The 22513-nt window shown below is 37.9% G+C and overlaps 1 protein-coding gene across 1 annotated transcript in view; it reads left to right on the top strand.

Moving 5' to 3' along the window:
- ADGRV1 (adhesion G protein-coupled receptor V1) overlaps positions 1-20969 on the top strand; it is a gene marked incomplete at its 5' end in the record, with an annotated part of 423052 nt that extends 402083 nt beyond the window's left edge. Inside the window, 3 exons of the mRNA XM_084880847.1 lie at positions 11470-11661; positions 14463-14640; positions 20533-20969. Coding sequence (XP_084736973.1) covers positions 11470-11661; positions 14463-14640; positions 20533-20651 — 489 coding nt within the window. The 3' untranslated portion in view covers positions 20652-20969. The remainder of the gene's footprint in view (positions 1-11469; positions 11662-14462; positions 14641-20532) is intronic.
- Positions 20970-22513: the final 1544 nt, after the last annotated feature.

Genomic DNA, 22513 nt, shown 5'->3' on the forward strand with positions numbered 1-22513 from the left:
TTTTTATGTTTTTTTACTTTTTTAGTTTTAGTTTTGTTAGTTACATTCCATAGAGCATCCCTAGAGAAGCCCTAGTGTCCTTGTTTCATTGTTTAGGAAATTGCAACAAAAAGATAGTGATTTGTTCCTACCAAGTAGCTCATCAGAAAAGAGTACCTGAAAATCATAATATGTTGACTATATGTTCTTTTCAATATCTGGAATTATTATTGACTAGAAGCCCGATTCACAAAGATTCGCTCGATGATGGGCTTTCCTTTCCCTGGCTGCTGCCACCGCCTTTCCACTCTAGTCCAGCCCCTTTCCAATCCAGCCCTGCCTTCCCACGCTGCCCAGAGGCCCTAAGAGACAGGGGGGTGGGGCAGAACGCTTGTGTCATCACCATGGTGATGATACAAGTGTCCCATCCTAGTCACTCGACATCTGTGTATGCAAATTAACCGTCACCTTTGTTGGGTTAATTTGCATATCACTCCTGATTGGCTGGTGGTGTAGCAGAAGTATGGTCAATTTACATGTTTGTCTATTATTAGGTAAGATTTCTGTTTAGATGCTATATTATCTCCAATCTATAAATACAAAGATTCCCAGAAATTTGGCTCAAGAGCTTTTATCTGCTGGTGTAACAGTCTAGAATTTGCCAGTCATAATGAGAAATCTCTGTCTAAAAAGTGCAGGATTTTTTACCTGTGTATTCAGTATAGCAAAGCATAGGATGTTGAGTTTCACATTTCTATGAAAACTACAGGGACGATTTCATTATTTTTGGAGTTGACTCATCCAAGAATGTTTCTAAAACAAGGCCTTTAGATCCTCTTTGACATTTGATTAACCATGTTACAATGAAATGAATCATTTCTTAAAAGTTTACTAGATTCTGTTTTCTTTTAAAAGCAATATAAACCTAGTAGTTGTCTAGCTGACTGGATGGCTGCCTTCAGCAACTTGTGGGGCAGAAAGAAGTCAGGAATACAAAAATCGGGCATCTCCCAGTTTTTGTCAGAGAAGACAAAATATTGACAGGAAAGCACAACCACATTAATCCAGCATTGTAGAATATGTGGAATGTGCAACATTCACTCATTATCTTCACATGGGACGCCTGATCCAATTTGTAGTTGAAAGGAATTGAACTCTGTGCTATGTAGTCTTTTGCTCCAAATAAGAATAAAACCTTTGTGTGGTGAGCACACAACACAAAATATATATGATGTGTTATAAAATAGTACACTTGAAAGATACACAATGTTATTAAGCAATGATCCAATGCATTTAATTAGGAAATAAAAGAATACTAATGAATCGATAGGAAGAAAACACTCCCATCAAATATAGACAGCTATCAGTGGTTATCAAAGTGGCTGATCTGTCATGAGTCAGATTGTTCCCTAACCTAAGGCAACCTTTTTCTTGACAGCACTCTTATCTTACCAGTTTATTCTCACCTCGGTCTCAATTGTAATTGTGCTTTTCCCAAAGACATTGGTTATATCTGAAATAAACAAATGCCTCTTTTTTTTCCTTCTTGAGTTTCTGACGATGTGGACCACCTCTTTCCTCTGGAACAGAAGTTCTTCTTGACTTCTCCGATACAGTTAACTGCCTCTTATCTGATCAGCCCGACCAGGCGGTTGTTCCTTGTTTACTTCACTGTTTCCTCTTCCTGTTCATATTCTCCAGCTGTGTTTAATCCTGAGCACTCAGCTTTTTTCTCTACTGCCCATAACCTTTAAAAACAATCATACACCCATAATGGCTTTAACTTAACCACTACGCACCTATTTCCATGCATGTGTATCTAACCTTGCCTTCTCTTCTGATCTCAGCCTCATACTTAAAATAACCTTACATGTTTTCACATTAACATGTATGAAATTTAATTTAATCTCCACAGCCAAGTGATTCTCCTTGCTTTTTATTGGCACTGGGTCATCCAATTTTTCCTTCTCATCATCATCAGCAGTATTCTTTGGTTACCTATCCCTGTCCAGACAATTAAGCTTAATCCATGAAGTGGTTCACAGATACCTGAACGCTAAATTTTTGAAGTCTTGTTTCAAAAAACCAATATAAAAGATGCTGACAAAACAATATTTTTAAAAGTACTTACAGAGTTATGAATGGGTTTTACATTTATAAATGTTAGGAAAATAACATTTTTGACATGTAAAAATTATAAAAAATTCCAATTTCAGCATAGTTTCAACAGAGACCATATATCCTGCTAAATCGAAAATATTTACTATGTGACTCTTTTCAGAAAAATTTTGCTGACCCTTGGCAAAAAACGTTAGTGTTCAACTTATTATAACAACAAATTCAGCCTCTACTTTATTCTTAAGCTTTCATTGGTGAGAAACCACACAATAAGAAAAGGAGGAAGAGCTTTTTATCACCCCTGAAAGATTCCCACCCCAACCCCACCCCCCGTAAAAACCCCCTTTGCTCCCAGAGCCAGGCGCCCACTGATCTACATTCTGCCACTATTTATTAATTCGTATTTTCCAGAATTTTGTATTAATGGAATCATACAGTAAATACTCTTTTGTATCTGACTTTTAAGAAAATATATTTGTATTGATTTCAGAGAGGAATGGAGAGGGAGAGAGAGATAGAAACATCAATGATAAGAGAGAATCATTGATTGGCTGCCTTCTGCATGCCCCACACTGGGAAACAAGGCCACAACCCAGGCATATGCCCTGACTAGGAATCGAACCATGACTTCCTGGTTCATAGGTCAACACTCAACCACTGAGCCACTGGCCAGGTTGTGTCCAACTTTTTTAACCCAGAATACTGATTTTTTCATTCATTCATGCTGTTGTGTTCATCAGAATTTGTCCTTTTTCTTGTTATATGGTTTTTTCAAGATGTTCAGAGAGCTAATTATGGTGACTTAATATACAGTTTGGCAATAGGCCAACTTGACATAGTCTTTTCTGCCTAGAAAAACCACACCAGAGGACATGAGAACACCACTTTATTTTCTTCCTGTTGTAGTTGCTATTATTGTTTCAATCTACAGACTGGCTTTTTTTCAATTGATTCTGACAGAAATTTCTTAGGATATATAAAAATTTATTTTAAATTATTATTTTTAATGTACATACAGCTATAATAAGATTTAAATAAACAATCATGATACAGTTTGGTACTTATGTAATTTAATTTAAGGTGTGGTGTGTTTTTATTTTACAGTCAAAACATACTTCAATTTGTTTCCCTTTTCCAATTTTTTTTTTCCTTTTCCACTTTTTATTAAAACCTTAAAAATATTATTCTCGGGTTCTACCTCTTCTACTTTATTTAGTTTATCTCAATAATTTTACAACCACCTTCAGTCTTCTCTTTCCTGCAATACTAGTACCCAATTTGATTTGTACTTCTGAAAATTTTCTAATCTAGGGACTCTCAGGGATTTGATGGGGTCAAGCGTTTGTGTTCTCATAAATTAAAAACAAACAACAAACACTACATTTTTAATTTCTTTTATCTTGTCAGAAATAGTCTGGCTCCTTGATAAGGAGTGTCATGACTGATGAGTTCTCCATGTTTTGAAACTTAGAAGCAGGAAAAACATTGAGAGTGTTAAGAAAAAGCACTGTGGAACAAGGAGATGCTGATCAGATGAGATTGTTGAGGCTGGACTTAGTAATTAATCTTTTTATTCTTGAGCATTTATCACAAAAAAACTAACCATATGTTTCTTGCATCTGTAAGTGTCATGCAGAGAATTATACTCTTAAATTGCAGATCATAGCCCTGGGAAAACTATCTTGTCTATACTCTGGATATCTATGATAAAAATCTATACAATGGTTGTTTCTAGGGATTATGTAATTTAAAATAGACATTCTAGCTAATCTCAAACCTTGTAAGTGAACTCCTGCTACCCAGATATTTTAGTTGTAGAGATTTCAGAAGCCAGCAGACTAAGTCAACTGAATTTTTCATGGCTCTACTAGTTCTGAATAGATAATATATCTTAAATTAGTAAGGATATTTATATAATCTATGGTGAACACTAAGTCTCCAAAAACATTATTCCTATTATTTTAATATCTTTATGTTTCTAAGTTTTAAAAAATATAAAATAGAAAACAACAATAATAAATGGTTCATGTGTCCATATATTCCCAATGTATGGAATTTATCATTACTAATATACTGACAAATTTGCTTAGAGATTTTTGTTGTTGGTAAATTATTCATTTGGGGGGGTGAGGGGGATTATAAATATTTATTATTTTTAAAAAATGTAACAAAATAAAAGTATGAAGATTTAAAATTTTTTAAATAATTTCAAACTTTCTATATAAGTAATCCATATTAAAATTAGGTGACCATAATAGAAAGAATGGTAGCCAGCAATTTTCCAAATTCAAAAAGCTTATAGAACCCCAAGCAAAGAAAAATATATCTTGGCATATCATAGTCAGACTCTTAAAAACTCTTTATATATATATATATATATATATATATATATATATATATAGTATATTTTATTGATTTTTTTACAAAGAGGAAGAGAGAGGTATAGAGTGTTAGAAACATCGATGAGAGAGAATCACCGATCAGCTGCCTCTTGCACACCCCCTACTGGGGATGTGCCCGCAACCAAGGTACATGCCCTTGACTGGAATCGAACCCGGGACCTTTCAGTCTGCAGTCCGACGCTCTATCCATTGAGCCAAACTGGTTTCGGCAAGACTCTTAAAAACTCTTAATAGGAAATGATCAAAGCAGCTTGGGTAAGTAAAGAGAACATTGTATAAAAGAAAATAATTATTAAAATTAACAAAATTCTCATCAGAAAATCTGGAAGCCAGAAGATAATGGAATGACATCCTTAAAGACTCCCAACAAACCAAAAACTAGAATCTATTAACCTAGAATTCTATATCCAGTTAAAATATTTGTCTAAAATGAAGGTGGAATAAAGACATTTTATACAGACAAAAGCTGAAAGGATTTATTTCCAACAAATCTGAACTACACAAATGCTTACAAGTTCTGCAGGCTAAAGGAAAAGGGAAAGATACTAGAGAAATACAATCTGTAGAAATGAATGATGAACACCAGAAAGAGTAAATAAATCATTAACATAAATGATCATTTTAAAGGTCATTGACTGTTTTAAAGTAAAAATAATAACATGAAGTGAACGTCAGGCATACTTAATATGATTGGATGCCTAAATATAAATAAATTTTAAATATGTGACAATATTATGGTTACTATAATATACAAAACAATTTCATTTTACTTACATTTATCTTAAGAAAAACTAAAATGGAATAGAAATAATTGTTGAATTTCAAAATATGCATCTACACCACAAAAGATATTTTAATCACCACAGAAATTATAAGTGTTTTTTAAAAAAATAGGAAAAGAAATAATAAATACTTTAAAGGATTAGAAACACTGGTTTTTTATCATCGAGGTATTTCAATCTTATAGTATTGGTTGACTACATGTTAAAAAAGATGATAAAATCATTGGTACTCAGATCTCTTCCCATTTTCAATCTTCCCAACTTTAGGAATATTTTTACTTAGTAATCATGCTTTCTCCATTGTCCAGACATTTAACCTTTACCTTTAACTCTACCTATCCTATCTAATAAAGAGGTAATATGCACATTGACCATCACTCCAACCCACAAGATGGCCACTCCCATGTGGTCAAAGATGGCTGCCCCCATGTGGATACAAGATGGCTGGCAGGGGAGGCAATTGTAGCTGATCAGGCCTGCAGGGAAGGGTAATTGAGGGGGGGACCAGGCCTGCGGGGGGGGCGGGGGGGAGGAGGGGGGTAATTGGAGGAGCAGCCCTGCAGAATAGGGCAGTTGCGTGGGGACCAGACCTGCAGGGAGGGCAATTGGGGGCAACCAGGCCTACAGAAGGGGGCAGTTAGGATCAACCAGGCCTGCAGGGGAGGGCAGTTAGGGGCAATTGGGCCAGCAGAGGAGCAGTTAGGCATCTATCAGGCTGGCAGGGGAGTGGGTAGGGGCAATCAGGCAAACAGGCAGACAAGCACTTGGGAGCCAGCAATTCTGATTTGTGAGAGGGATTCCAGCCAAGGGTACATGTCTGGGTTGCTGGCTCAATCCCCAGTAGAGGGCATGCAAGAGGCAGCCAATCAATGATTCTCTCTCATCATTGATGTTTCTATCTCTCTATCCCTATTCCTTCCTCTCTAAAATCAATAAAATAGCTGAAGCTGATTTGGCTCAGTGGATAGAGTGTTCACCTGTGGACTGAAAGGTCCCAGGTTTGATTCTGGTCAAGGGCATGTACCTTGGTTGTGGGCACATCCCCAGTAGGGGGTGTGCAAGAGGCAGCTGATAGATGATTCTCTCTCATCGATGTTTCTAACTCTCTATCCCTCTCCCTTCCTCTCAGTAAAAAACCAATAAAATATATATATATTTTTAAAAATCAACAATAAATAAATAAATAAATAAATAGTCCTTTTTACATGATCCTTTAGCCATTTCATTACTGAATTTTTTGTTTTTTCCTCTCTTTGGGCCAACTCATCTTTTATTGGTTATATTTTATTATCATGTAGTTTGGGAAAGAGTTCCCCAAGAAGATTCCTGGATGCTGAATTCCAGCATTTTTCTATGTTTGATAATTTCAAATGCTAGATTGGCTGAGTATATTCTTTGATCACTTTTTCCTCAGAACTTGATATTGCTCCATTATCTTTAAGCATTTAAAGTTGATGTAAAGAAGTCTAAAGCCATCCTAAAGTTTTCCACTTATTAGAAATTGGGTTTTTTAAGTATCAAAATGTTGCTGGACCACAGTATTATATTTTAAATCCTCAAATTTAGTTCTTACTGTATTTTTCAGAAAACTTTTCTTATATTAATATTGTATCTTTTTATTCATCTTCAGTTCCATTTATTGGATTTCCCATTTCAAGGAAAGCTGGGGTATTTTTATTACGTATTAGCTTCTATAATCCTCTTAATCTCTCTGTCTTTTTCATCTTAATGGGCTGGAATTTTATATTAGCAAAATCTTTCCCATTATTTTCAAATCCTCTGAGTCATGATATGCCTATTCCATAGTCAGTTCCAACTACTGATATCACTGTTCTTCATTAACTGTCATGGCATACAGTGAGGTATATGGTGTCTGTAAGACCACGCCTTCACTGAGTGTAAAACTCTAGTTCTTTATTCCTCAAATATGTAAGTACTGGCACCATGTGGAATTTAATATCTATACTGATTATTTGTGTTTCATTAGCAGGCTTGGCACTATCATCTGTATATTTTTATCACATATCATTGTTCAAAACTCTTTGCCAGAATCTAAAATAAATACTAGAGACAGAGGCCACTTGGAGTCAATATGTCAGGTTGCTCAACACATTTGCCAAGGTTGCTTGCTGGCAGCTCTTGCAGTATGGGTGTGTTAATTCTCATTGGTGGAGAATGTAGTGCGAAGGCTGTCACACTAGCTCCAATTGGCTCTGAGTGCAGGATAGCATTCAGAATTCAGGAAAAATAAATCATGAAATAATGTTTCACTTTATTTAGAGAAAATAAAATTAAAGGGATGGGCCAGGCAGCTATTAAATGAGTTCATTTAATGCATTTGCTATTTTAACACTCTTTTGCAACATGAAGGAATTATGGGATGGAAAGGCAGGGACAAAGAAGATTGCTGACTAAGACAGCCTGCGTGCAGTTATCTTTTAAATACCTAGGTTTCACCCTTTTCTGAGATCTTTTTACAAGTCCTACAAGGCTTAAGTTGCAGGCCATATCTTCGTCCTCAGAGGGGACTCTCTTGGGTTTTAGAAGAGCTCTCCAAGTCACCATTGCCGTTTGACTTCACTTCCTTCTGAGCCAGGCAGCTCAGTCAACTCCCTGTTTTCCTCACTCTTCATCTGCCACCACTCCTTGATTAAATTTGTACGGTTGATAAGGGAAAGGGCACACAACAAGAATAGAAACAATAGCACCACAGTTGTTTAATTATTTTCCCCCTTAATAACTATAGATAAGAGATTTTCTTACAGACCCTGGGAAAGTGGAGGATGTGTTACAAAGAGAAAAAAAAGGCTATAAAAACAAAATGATGCCTCTGAGCCTGGATGGGTCCACTACTCCAAAAAGAAAATATGTTTTGAGAACAAACCAAGGACAGGATATGCTTGGATTGGTTGCTGTGCCTGGACCCTGACCCCCTCCAGGAGTTTGTCTCAGGAATGCTGACCATCCTCAGGTCTCAGGAAATGGCAGAGCTGGGTTTCAACACGATTGAATATTAACTACTTGTTATTGGACTTCAAGATCCTGGAAGAAGACACACAGACCACGGATCCTGCAGCCCTTCTCCTGCCCCACTTCCCCCTTGCACGTAGCCTTTCTTCCTTATCTATACATAACCAGCTGGCTAGTAGGGGAGGTTAGAGCAGAATTTACAGAATGGCCTGCTGCTCTCTGCATACTGCCAGCAGTATTGGAATAAATGCTCATATATGATTCAACCCGGTTTCTGCTTAATTTGTGCCCGGTTTCAAAATGGCAATGGTGATTCTCTGACCTCATATGGAATTGAAAGAAATTATTGAGATAATCAGCCAAAATCTTCTGTACTTGTTTTGCTTTTTGATGATGTTAAAAGTATTTAACTCCTCTAGTCCATTATAGTTTCATTCTCACTAAATATTTGTCAATAAGTTTAAATTCCTGAATCAAAAGAAATATAAAATTGGCCTAGTGACTATGTTCAATCCAGATACATCAAACTAAAGACTTTTGGAGGATTTTTCATCATTGAAGTAGAGATCTAAGTAAATAATCAAAATAGCAATGCAACGTCCAGCTGGTGTGGCTCAGCGGTTGAGCATCAACCAGGAGGTCACAGTTAATTCCCTGTCAGGGCAAATGCTGGGTTTTGAGCTTGATCCCCAGTAGGGGGCTTGCAGGAGACAGCCAATCAATGATTCTCTCTCATCATTGATATTTCTGTAGCTCTTCTCCTTTCCTCTCTGAAATCAATAATATATATACACACACACACACACACACACACACACACACACATATATATGTAAATATATATATATATATATATATATATATATATATATATATATATATATATTAAAGCAATGCACAGAAAGAATTCCCTTCTCTTCACTAGGTAAAGAATAGGAAGAACAGATGGGTTATATGTGCTTGTTTCTAAAACAGTTAACCTATTATTTTGTGGGATGCTGTTGTCTTTGTGAACACCTTGAGAGGAACCAAACATTTTATCCTTACATCTCAGTGCCTGGCAGTGTACATAGTGGGCGGTCAGCATATTCTATTGAATAATTGAGATTCTAGATTCTCTCTTAAAATTTTTTTTTTGCAGACAATCATAGAAAGAAGAGCCTGCGATTTAGAGCCTGCAGTATTTGGAACAGGGACTTGTTTTTACTCTGAGGTTAGAAACTTCCACACCTGAGTACTTTGGGTGATGAAGGTTCCTTTTCTACATTTGCCCAGCCAGGCTGGGCACCGGCAAATGCCATACAAATTGCATTTAAACACTTTTCTTTTCCTATTAATGGTATTTATGTTTCCTGGGGCACACCTACAAGATTCAAAGAATTTGCTGTATGTGTGAATAGGCTTTTAACAAAAAAAGGCAGTTTTCGCATGCAAGTTATTTCAGCTGCCAGTTCCTTTCCCAAAGCACAAAAGGCTAGATATTAAAACAAACACGAGAGAATGTGCTGTTTTAACAAATGGGTCCTTAGAGATGGGCTTTAAAGCTTGGTTTTTGTTTTCTGATCTAACTTTTACCCTATCGCTTTGTAACACTTAGAGAAATCCTGAAATAAATCAGTGACATTCTCACAGTTTTCAAGGCTGACAGTTTAATTTTTTTTCCTGTTTTGTCTACTGCGATGGCCAATGCAATTAGGTCATACTCATGTGAAAAGTTACTTGTACAAAAAAAAATTTTGAATGTGTATGCGTATTTTTAGGAAGATTTGTTTCTGCTAATGTTCACAGCATCATTTGCACATGAGAATAATTTCTGTCCACATAATTTAAGATATTAATGTTGTTTTAAAAAGCACACAAAAACCCTAATTCAAAAGGAAATAACTTTGTTACTAATTTCATATCATTGTCATATCATTGTTAGAATAGTTATATTTTAAAATATTTTTAACCGCTAAACCACTTATTATAAAACATTTGTTAATTAAATAGACTGGTTGGCAACATGAAAAGGGGTCATTTCAGCAGAAAGAGGAGAAAGGCCTTTTTTTTTTTTTTTTTAAATAGAGATGTGATGCTAGCTTCCTCTAATTTTATTTTATATTAAAAGTTTATTATAATTCTTTTGTGTATTTTCTAATAGATTTTTCTCTATTTATACCAGCAAATATAAATTTTAAGCTCACAAATATATTATTTACTTTCTTGCTTCTATATTCCTAGAAAGGTTAGGAACTATGGGAGAATGACAACTCCACAATGTGAAGATGCTTAGTTTTGTTTTATGAAAAATCTTGAGAGAAACTCTTTTTCTTCTTTAATAAACTAAGTGTCTTGCTTTCATTTTTTGTGGATTAATGTAAGAATTTCAGTAACTCAGGCAACTCTTATTTACTTTCAAAACTTAAACACCAGGATTAACATACATAAGAGGCACAATTTAGCATGTTTTAGTGGCAGAATGTAAAGGTCAAAATTAACAAGCTTTCTAGAGCTCCATTAGAAGTATACAGTAGATCCCTTGTAGAAATCATGAAGGAAAGCAGTGTAGGCACTGTTGGGAACACAAACGCAAAATGAGAATTGCTATCTCTGATGGAAGCCGAGCAATTGTTAAAAATTTGACTGGATTGCAAAATAATTTAAAGGGCCAGCATATCTTTAAGAATGTACAAGATAGCTTTATTGTTCTTGTGTAACATTAACTGAGAAGCAAGGCATGCTAAATATGAAGTAATCCACAGAATTCCTCTGCGTCCCTACCCAGTGATTCTGTTTCCAAATGAGATAAGTAGGTGAGATATATAAACAAAATGAGAAGGCTTCATCAGTGCTGCCTACAAGGTGGTAGGAGCACACTCCAACCACTTTGCTAAGAGAAAAAAATGAAAACAAGTGAGATCTGGGAAAAGATAGTAATTTTTTAGAACATAAGAGGTTTGCTTCCTGAAACAAAATGCATATAGCTCATGTTTTAACCAAGAAAAAACATGATTTGTTAACGAGGGAGCAGTTTTCCCAAATGATATGAAATAACTTTTTTATGACATTCAGAAATGTACATGGCCTCTTGCTAGACCTCTAACATTGTTCTGTAATCCCAGCTTTGGGTAGAGCTTAAAACATTTGTAGAAAATCGCTATGCTTACAACCATGTTTATTCTTCAGCTACGGTAGCAGGACTTCTTTTAACGTGCTAGTGTTCTTTTCTTTTGCAGGGACTTTACGTTTTTGTGGTCTATTTCATTCTTCACAACCAGACTTGTTGCCCCATGAAGGCCAGCTACACAGTGGAAGTGAATGGGCACCCAGGACCCAGCACAGCCTTCTTCACACCCGGGAGTGGAATGCCTACTTCTGGAGGGGAAATCAGCAAGTCCACCCAGAATCTAATCAGTGCTATGGAAGAGGTCCTGCCCTTGACCTTGACTTGACTTCTATCTGTCTTCCCCACCCCCCCATATACCGCCTTTCCATTTGAAAAAATATACAAGTTAAATGGCATTATGTAACTTTTAAATCCTTTCCCTACATGCCAACCAACTGTAGTACTATGCGTGTTATTGAATTCACTTTCTTCCCTGTCCTTCAACCTATACTAACCAGCAGTTTGTTCTAGGAACTCAGACAGAGCATATTTTGTCATCTTTTTTTTTTTTTTTTTTAATCTCCTGAATTTGACATGGTGGTATCTAAACCAGCTTTAGAAATGTTGTTTGTTTGTTTTTTTTAAAAAAACAAACAAACACAAAACAAAACAAAAAAAACTATTTTCCCTCAAAATACCAACATAGCTCTCTTCTTTTACCCACCCCAACTCACCACTTCAATCCCATCAAACACAAAGAGAAAATAGGCTGAAACTCTTTTTAACTTAAATATCAGAACATATTTCAGAACAAAGGCTCAGAAGAGTGCCTTAGCAGCACTACTTAGAAAGTCTATCCAGGGTGTCCTCTGTAAGTCTCCCTCCCATTGCTCTCTGCGTTATGTCCACATCACATTGGTTTCCTGTGTCAAAATCACGGTGCCACCAACCTGTTGGTAATGCTGCCATAGCACTGGGACCATTGCTCAGGCTTTCAATTATATCTAAAGACATTTGTCCAGAAAGAGATGGTATGCAACCCCTAAGAATTTCTGCATTGCCCAAGATGTGCTTGTCTCCATTCCTCACATAGCTCATTCTGCCCTCTCTGTAGTAAAGAGCCAAGGAGAACAGTACTTGTGTTTATTTGCATCCTGAAAAATGGTAGGAAATCAATGTGCATGTGTCTGAAACGGAAACAGTCGATAGATAGGTAGGTAAGTAGGCAGATAGAAGATAGATAGATGATCTATAATAATAAAAGTATAATATGCTAATTAGACCTGATGTCCTTCTGGACCAAGCCGGGGCTGCAAGGAAAGCCTTGGTCCTTGGTGCCAGAGGGAAGCTAGTGCCAGCAAAGGGAAGGAAGGCCTACTCTTGCACAAATTTTGTGTATCAGGCCTCTAGTAGAAAGATAATCTACCTGTTCAGTGATATTTTTTTCTCTTCCATGTAAATATAGAAAGTAATTTTACCCATGTCAGGTTAAAATTAAGATACAGTGTTTAAAATGATCAAAAATCAAGTACAGTATTCAAAAATTGGAATATGTTTTTAGTATTATAAACGATTAGAAACCTAGTACCATATCTATATCCGAAAGTTTTAAAAACTGAATTGTTTTCACATCAAAGTTGATAACAATGGAAATGGATATTTTTAGGGTCAGCAATTCAGGAATTAATTTTTAAAAAGGTTTTTGTCTTTTTTATTGATTACCCATGCTAGCATTTACCTAGATTTGAACTGTACAGTGCAATAACCATTAATTAGCCACGTGTGGCTATTTAAATTTAAACTAAAACAAAATAATATTAAAAATTTCCTTTATCGATCGCTATATTCAAGTGGAGAATGCAGATATCAAACATTAGAATCATCACAGAAAGTTCTGTTGAACCTTGCTGATATAAAAGTTCAACTTCTTAACGAAATTTTTTTTACCATTTTTGTCTTCTCTGTGATTTGTTTCTACAGTCCTCGGGTCACTTTTCTCAGTCTGCGACATTCCTGCATTGGCTCAGAGAATCTTACATTGGGAGACAGCAGCTGTGACAGTTCAATTCCTGGGCCTGAGCCACTACTCGAGTGCTCATTCGGGGTTTGCACAGTGGCATACCCTAACGTGTGCTCTACATTCCTCAGAGGCTTAGGATTGGCCTTGGTCCAGCTGTCAACGAGGGACTGTCAGAGACATTCTAGAAAGCCTTCCAGAGAGGGAAAGCATTAGGAAAGGGAGGATTAAGGGGATTTTACCAGTAACCACAAGGGAAGTGAATATTTTTAATTATTTCAGGATAGAACTCTTTACTTTTTTAATATGGGTTTTTTTCTTTTTATCTATTAATCTTATATCTAGCCATGCAACAGTCTCTGGTTCACTTTATTTAATTTTTATTTTTAAAATGTGTTTTTATTGATCTTTAGAGAGAGAGTAAGTGAGAGGGATAGAGAGATAGAAACATGGATTAGAGAGAAACATGGGTCTGCTGCCTTCTGCACGCCCCCTACTGGGGATCAAGCCCACAACCCAGCCATGTGCCCTGTCAGGGGATCAAACCAATGACCTCTTGGTTCATGATTCAATGCTCAACAACCGAGCCACATCAGCTGGGCTCAAGATAGAATTTTTAATTATTTAATTTTTTTAAAAGGAGGAGTTTAGGATATTATCAGAGAATTCCCCCCCCCCAATTCATTATGTCCTTATAGATAGCTGCTCTATTTAAAATTGTATTTGTATCTTAGATCCAACATTAGGATGGTTCCTCTCCAATTCTTATATTTTTAACAATTTTCTTTGCACAACACTTTTTTTTTTTTTAATAAAAAGTATTGATTGGATTGAAAGATACCTTTCTTTCCCCACACATGACAGCATAGAAATCTACAGGTAATTCTAATGGAGAAATCATTTAGAATCACCAGATTAGATTGTCTCCCGGAGAAACATTCTTCTCTAAAAAACAAAGGCACAAGTAAAGGCCTCGATTCTAAACAGTTCAGCTGCCCTTTCACTTGGTTTGTGTAATGAGATGCAGAGGTAAATACTTTATATACATTCAGAATAAAAGTGTGTGCATTCATATTATGGTTTCCTTTCCTCCCCATCCCAAACAGGTGCCACCTGACTGGGAGAGAGGATCCTTCCAACAAGCCAGTCAGGCCAGTCCCAACTTAAAGCCAAGTCCGCAAAATGGCGCCACGTTCCCTCCCTCCGGAGCATATGGCCAGGGCTCACTGATCGCTGATGAGGAGTCCCAGGAGTTTGATGACTTGATATTTGCATTAAAAACTGGTATGTGTGAGCTCACAAACTACATTTGAAATAGGCACGCTGGCTGTGCTACAAGTTGTATCTCCTTGACAAGAAGTTGCATTAGTGCAGTCAGTCACCCTGAGCCCAGCCTGATTCTCAGGACCCATTCCTCCCTTCAGCCTCACTGTGGGTTATTTTGCTCTTGACACCAAACATAACATAACCTCAAAGTAATTTACAATTGGATTTTAAGAAAAAGGCATGCTCTCATTTAATGTAAGTATCTCTGTCCTGGAATCATTCTAGAATACCAAGCTACTATTGAGACAAGTTCAGTGTCATAAGACTATCTGCTAGGGGATTTCACTGAGAGATTTGCCTCTGATCTGCCAAAGAGACCTTCTTAGGAGTAGTTTTAAAACAGAAACTTTCAAAGGCAGCACAGTGGGCCTTTGTACAGATTTTAAAATGCTATCACATACAGTATTTTATTGGCTTTCCCTCTAAATTCAACCCCACCTAGCCTATAACCCAATGGAAAGTTGTTTTCAAACAAAATGTATAGGATTTTTTTTTTCATCTTTTTACTCAGAAAAATGTTAAAATGACACTGTTAAAAAAATTTCAGTGAAATTTTGATTTCTAGATGCACAACTAAACAAGAAGATAAAAAGAGGAGGTTTTTTTTTTTTTTTAACATAGTCCATACTCAGTTGAAACTACTTAAACAATAATTCAAAAGTGCATTTTAATATATATAGACATCTATATATTCAGAAAAATGCTTGGCACTTAGTAAACCTTTTGTAGATATTGCTGGGGAATGAATGAATATGAAATTTGGAGTTTGCTTGGAGGAATAGACATTCACACAGTCATGACATAAGGAAGAGTAATATAAGTAGTGGAAAGAGTTATTAATTATTGAGGGAATCTGGACATTTGTTTAAACCTCTCTTAGTTGATTATTGAAGAATGTGTAGGTTTGAAATAAGTAATGAGTGGAGGAAAGGCAATACAGATGGAGAGAGTAGAATTAGACAAAGCCTAGGGCTTACACGTGCATGGCCTGCTTGGGGAGAACAGGCATTCAGTGTGGCTGGGATGCAAGAGGACAGAGCCAGGCAGTGGGAGAAAGGCCTGAAAGGTAGTTGAGTTCATTGTTAAAAAGTGACTGTAGTTCCCCAATCTGGGTTTCAGGTAACCCCCTCCTTGAGATATGCATAGCTATCCTCCATGAGAGGATCACCTGACTGATTATATTTGGGAAACTGAAGATTGACAATTCATATTGCCATTTTAGCAGCTCAAAAAAACAAAACAAAAACAAAAACAAAACAAAAAAACCCTCGCTCAAAGATAACCTGGTGTTTTCAGAACACATGTAGAGATATATTCATTTGGGGAAGCAGAACACTTCCTGATATTTTGCATAATATTAAAAATGCTGGTCAGATGCCATGCTAAGGAGTGGGATTCTTAAAAAATCTTTATTGTTGGAAGTATTACATATGACCCCAACACCTTTTTTTAAAGAACCTAGTAAGCCATGAATGTTTGTGAGGAGAGGAATGGCATTTTCCTACTGGTTTTTGAGGCAAAAGAACTCTTAGGAAAGATAAAGAATAAATTCAGAAGCAGAATAAAAAAGGCTGGGAGGTTGTTACAATTGTCCAAAAGAATGAGGTTCGGGCCTCAGATTTGAAGAGTGGAAATGAAAAAGAGAAGATGCACACAGGAGGAAGGCTGAGGGACAGCAGCAAAGACCTGCTGCTCACAAGGTCACTGGGAGATTGTATAAGGAGCATCTGTTCAGTTATTTGTGTGAAGTAGGGCACTGATGAGTTCTGATTTTGACACATTGATTATTAAGTCCAGTAGCTCTTACATATTCAGGTTTGGAGGCTCTTGGATGAGAGTTCAGGGTCAAAGGTATTGATTTGAAATACATCTTGAGATTATATTTGAAGCTATGGGAATGAATAAGACCAATCAGAGAGTGGAAGGGGAGAGATGAGAAGAAAAAAGGTGAAGAAGGAAGGAAGGGAGGAAGGGAAACTAGAAGATCTCAGATAATATCTACATTTTAAGAGTGAATAGAAGAGGGTCCTAGAGAAGGAACTGTATAGCATGGTGAGAAAGAAATCTAGAAAGAGAAGAGAATATCATGAAAGAGGGAATGCACAAATAAATAAAATGCTCATTAGCATTAGGACTAAAAAGGAGGCTTTCAGATTACAAATAATTTCCAGTACTACACAGTGGTCAGTTGTGGATGTTATAACACTGGGAACATAAAATGAATTCTTGGAGCATAATTCAATTAGATGTAGTCCTATATATATAACAATGCATTTAGCTGGGGAATGCCTGGAATGACTTCCTTACTTATAGAGTTTGCTATTCCTGAGAGTTTGCTACACTTGTTAGGAAATAAATACTTCAAAAGACCAAAATAACAGTCTCTCACGTTGGCTCTCTCTGCTTTTAGAAAAGGTACTATAAAAATCCAGCACCGCCCCTAGGCACTTTCCACCGCAGAATGTGGTCACAGAAGAGGAACAGTCCACATGCCATTCTATCTACAGCAGAATTTACAATTGACACGCGGGCCATATTTGGCCCAGCAGGATGTGTTGTTTGACCCTCTAGCATTTTAGCATTGTTTTAGCATTTTTACATCCCATACCAATCTAGAATGTCTTTTAAAAAAATCTAACCCTGGCAGGTGTAGTACTGTGGTTCGAGTGTTGGCCTGCACACCAAAGGAGCACAGTGCCAGTTCAACTCCCAGTCAAGGGCAGGTACCTGGATTGCAGTTCTCATACCAGGCCCCAGTTGGGGTGCGTGCTGGAGGCAACCAATTGGCATGTCTTTCTTGCACTGAGGTTTCTCTCCCCCTCTCTGTATGTCTCTCTCTTCCCCTCCCTTCCTACCTTTCATTCTTTCTAAAAATCAATAGAAAAAAGTATCCTCAGGTGAAGAAGAATAACACACACACACACACACACACACACACACACACACACACAGAAATCTAGCAAAGTGATTGGAGTTGAGTAGTGGTTGCCTCTTTAGGTGGAACTCCAGCTCTTCGGTTTATCCAGTGCTCACCAGATAAACTAGCTTCCCTGTCCTCTATGACACTCTAATTTGCAAATCTTGATCTGTCTCAGGTCTGCCTTAACGATGGGCCACTCCAAGTCAAATTTTTTCTTCTAATTTTTTTTTCCCACTTGAATCCCTAAATGACTGAAAAGTTATGTAACCCTTTGCATACTAGTATATTTCAATAAACATCTAAAGATTTTCGTCCTAAATTTAAATAGTGCCAAATAATGTAAATTTCAGTGTTTTAAAATAAAAATTTTACATTATTTTGTTAAACTAATTTAAAGAGTTAAAATTCCATAGCAATTTGATTTGTTTCGTTTTTAAAATATGTGAGCAGCCTTTTCTTTTACAAGTGGAAAATTTACATCATTCCTTTTTTCATTATTACACATTTGACTTCATGGCTTACATATTATATGTAGAGCTAACATACAACTTATCTCCAAACCAGGGCAATTTGAGAGAATAAAGGGGAAGCAACTAATAATTTTTCAGGTAAAAACTAGGACTTTTCAGTTGCATTCTCCAACTCCCTGTTTTGAAGGCGTAGTGAAAGAAGTATCTGGGAAAGGGTATGGACATGGGTCTTGATGAATGGGCAGGAAGACACCCAGGCTGGAATTACCATGGCGCATCCAGGATCACTTTGAGAAAGCGTTCTCATGGGCAGAGGTTGAGATATGTCTACTCACTAGGCTAGAGCCAGGTTAGGAGGTATCTTACAGCCCATACAGAGGGTGTCATGCAGTTGGCCATAGGGACCAATGTTTGTTCTTGAGAAGGAAAGGGCAGTGGAATGCTGAATAGATCGAAGGAACAGAGTGGACAAAAGAGATGGAAGAGGCATTTTCAAGAGCTAGGATGCAGAGCACAGTTTATTAATACATACAGCAAACATTTGCTGAACACCCACAATGTGCTGGCACTGTCCAATGAGCTAGGAATATAAAGATATGAAAGTATATAATCCTATGGGAGAGTCAGAAGTTTTGCAAGAGAATCATCATGTTTCCATGGCTGGCAGAGGTGATTCCTGAGTTGATAGTTACAGGAAGAGTGGAGGCCGAAAGATTAAGGAGTTGGGGGATGAGAGGATCCCAGGCAGTGCCAGCATAAGGACATGGTGTGAAAAGGGAGGGGCCAGCAGCTCCAGTGAGATATCAGGCTAGAGAGCAGGCAAGGCTCAGGTAGATCTTGTAGGCCTTGAAGCAGAGCTGCAGATAAGTCCTCCGGGAGTCAGACAGCAGAAGGAGATGCAAGAGAAAGCAGACCTCTGATCAGAAGGCGGGGTGGGCAAGTACAGTGTCACAGAAGCAAAGGGAGGAAGCAGGGCATCAACAGCAGCCTTTAGCAGAGAAGGGATGGGAAGGACAGAGACCCAGGAGAGGGAGGGTTTGACTAGAAGAAGGTCCTTAATGGGCTCCTGCTTCCATTCCAAATAGGGTAAGACAAAGCTAATATACCATCTTCCTAGAGCTACCAGATCTGCAGATTAGCTTTCCAGCTCAGATAGAAGGAAGCCTCAGCTCCAGCAGCTGTTTTTTCACTTTCCTTCTCTTTTAGAGTCTAGTGCCCAACAAATTCAACCAGCAGCCTGCCCTGTGATCACATCCCCAGTCTCTGTGTGTGTATGTATGGTGTGTGTGTGTGTGTGTGTGTGTGTGTGTGTGTGTGTGTGTGTGTGAGAGAGAGAGAGAGAGAGAGAGAGAGAGACAAAGAGAGAATAAATGTTTGTGAATTAGAGAATAATGAGGTGTTAACTCTAGTATTGTTAAATTTTCTGAATTATTCTAAATTGTGAAAAAAATAGTGAATATTGGAGCTCCCTCAAAACAGATTCTGGGTACTCTCTGTAGTGAACAGCCAGCTTTTGGTGACTTTGTGAAGATCTGTTTGGCACTGTGTTGCATAATTATTTTTATCTCAGGATCAGATCTGAGTCATTCTGAGTCCGAGTCTTCCGGGCACTGATATGGCACCAGGTGTTGTCAGTGCACGTCTTTCTTCTTGGATCTCTGCCCTCCCTGACTGAGTCTCAGCTGAAGGGCCTTGCACTTTCAGTGCCTGTGGGGTTGGAGGTTATGTGGTTTGAACAGCAAACCCTACCCCCAAACCCTGCTGAAAAATTCTGATAACCTGCCTGATTTTCTATTTTATTTTAATAGTCCCAGTTGCGAAATGCTGTTCTTGGGAGTAAGTTATACCTGACAAGCATTGAGAACCCTGACTTGTGCCTTTTGAAATTAATTTTACTTATAAAACTACCAAAAGGAATTTAAAGTATAGTTTTATAGTTGTCAGTTATTAAAAATGTTTATTCTAAATGTATAGTTCACTCTTTACTAATCTATAATAATAAAAGTGTAATATGCTAATTAGACCAGACAGCCGAACAACCTTCTGGATGCCATTCTGGACGTCCTTCTGGACGAAGCCGCTGCAGTGGGGGCCGAAGTAGAGGCAGTTAAGGGCAATTAGGCAAGCAGGTGAGCAGTTAGGGACAGGCAGGCGGGCGAGTGGTTAGGGGAATCAGGCAGACAGGCGGAGGGGTTAGGGGTGATGACACAGGCAGGCAGAATGGTTAGGGGCAATGAGGCAGGCAGGCAGGCAGAGTGGTTAGGAGGCAGCTGTCCCAGATTGCGAGAGGGTGCGGGCTGGGCTGAGGGACCCTCCCACCGAACCCCCATGTATGAATTTCGTGCATCAGGCCTCTAGTATAATATAAATAAACATGATGTTGACTTAATGTAACTTGACCCTTAATTCACTGGACTAACAGTTGGGAGTTTTTGTGTGTTTATTCTTTTTCTGTTGCAGGTGCTGGTCTCAGTGTCAGTGACAACGAATCTGGTCAAGGCAGCCAGGAGGGAGGCACCTTGACTGACTCCCAGATCGTGGAACTCAGGAGGATACCCATTGCTGACACCCACCTCTAGCGGCACAGCAACCATTAGAATGAGGATGCTTTCATACTCGCATTGGCTTTGTGCTAAAACTCTATAAGTACACGCAGCCATACAATAGGAAGCTGTGAAATTATTAACCCAGGAGGGATTGTTGTGATGGAATATAATTTACTTGTGTCTTTGTGCAACCTGAAAATCCATTGCTGTAATGAAAGACCGGATTGAGTGATAGCAGTGAATAGGATGTACACAGTCCAAGAATATTAGTTGTTTTTAATCATCATACGTGGCTAACATTGTTTGATAGCAGTACTAACAATCAATAAAGACAATAGAACCCGTTTGGCATCCCTGGGGCTCGTTATTTGTGAGGAAGTGTTGTGCATGGGCCAAGAGACGAGCTCCATGTCCAGGTGGTGTTCAGTGCCTTGTTGCTTCCAGCACGGACGCAGGTGCATCCAGATTCAGGGCCTCCCAGCGCCTAGAAGACGTTCATTCCTAAAAACCACAGCATTGCTTTTCTGCTGACGGGGTTACTGCAGTTTGCATGGTCTTTCGTTGAAAGTATGTGTTTCTGCTCATTACAAAATTAGGGAACTGAACTTTTTCCAAAACGAATGTTCTGTTCCCGGTTAAAAATAACTCCAGCGAGCATTTCAGCACAGCGATGAAGAGGATCATTCAAACGGTACAGTTTGTTTGGGAGAAGTCTTTTTTGGTTTGGTTTTTTAGTCTCCCTTTTCTTGGAATGAGAAATCAGAAAGCCTGTCCCAGAACAAACACTATTGTGTTCGTGATGATTTCATTGACTCTGGTTCCAGAACAGTCATTAGGAACAGAACAAGTCTGTCCTAAGAAGCCTTTCTGACCTTTGGAATTGTTAAGTGATTTTGAGAGAATCAGTATCATTCCAAGAAAAAAATAAAAATAAAATTAATAAAATTTTATGTAAGAGAACATTTTCATCTGTTAATTACTTCCGTTAGAGCCACAGTTAAAACATCTAAGTGCTTTGTCATTGCTGTTAAACATGGCTTTATTAATTATAAAACCTGAGGCAGCAATATTTATCCTGATAAATTATAAAATGAACTCCTCTCTTGTTCCTGTCAGTCCTCCCCCACCCCATCTCCTCCCTCTTGTACGGAGTTTTGATCAGTGGATTGTCCTTAGAAACTAAAAGCTGCATAGCAAAATTAAACAGCATAAAAAGCAAAGGCTATAGCACTGATGGGGTTATCATCTTTTTAAGAAACTTTAGAAACGGCGTTAATAAGATTTAATTTACCTGAATGACAAGTAAGGTGGTTGTCTTTTTCAACCTCCAGTATTGCACCTTAGTCTCTCCCACGCTAGGGTAGAGGCAATTGATTGAATTGGTTACAATATATAAAAGTTAATATGGAAATTTTGAAGTGAAGTAAGCATTCTAAAATTACTAATAGGTTTTAGTGGATTTGGAGCTTAGGTATTAATTACTGGAATGTGAGCTCTCATCATGTGGAATCCATGGTCATAAGCACTGTAACATTTTCCTGCAGATAACTAGATGTCTCATTCTCTAACAAAGGCGGTGGTCCGCAGATATTTTCATCTCTACATGCTGTCAGAATTTGGGGAAATCTGGCCAAAAACGTGACCAATCTGGGACACCTTTCTTATTTCAGTTACTGGCTTTCCATTGCAGTTCAAAAGGCCATCTTGATAAGAAATCAACAGGACCACCTGCCACTGGTCAGCAGGATTCTTTTAAATATTGGAAGGAAAAAACAAGATTTCTAGAAGCCACAGTGCTAAAACAAATAAGCTTCATATTCCAACAGCAGCAATATTTTGCCAGTCTGTTTCCTCCCAATGTAGATTAAAATGGGACGGCTGCCAGGGAAGCGCAG

The sequence above is a fragment of the Pipistrellus hanaki genome (assembly GCF_964339955.1).
Source record: "Pipistrellus hanaki genome assembly, chromosome: 4".
Taxonomy (NCBI): Eukaryota; Metazoa; Chordata; class Mammalia; order Chiroptera; family Vespertilionidae; genus Pipistrellus; species Pipistrellus hanaki.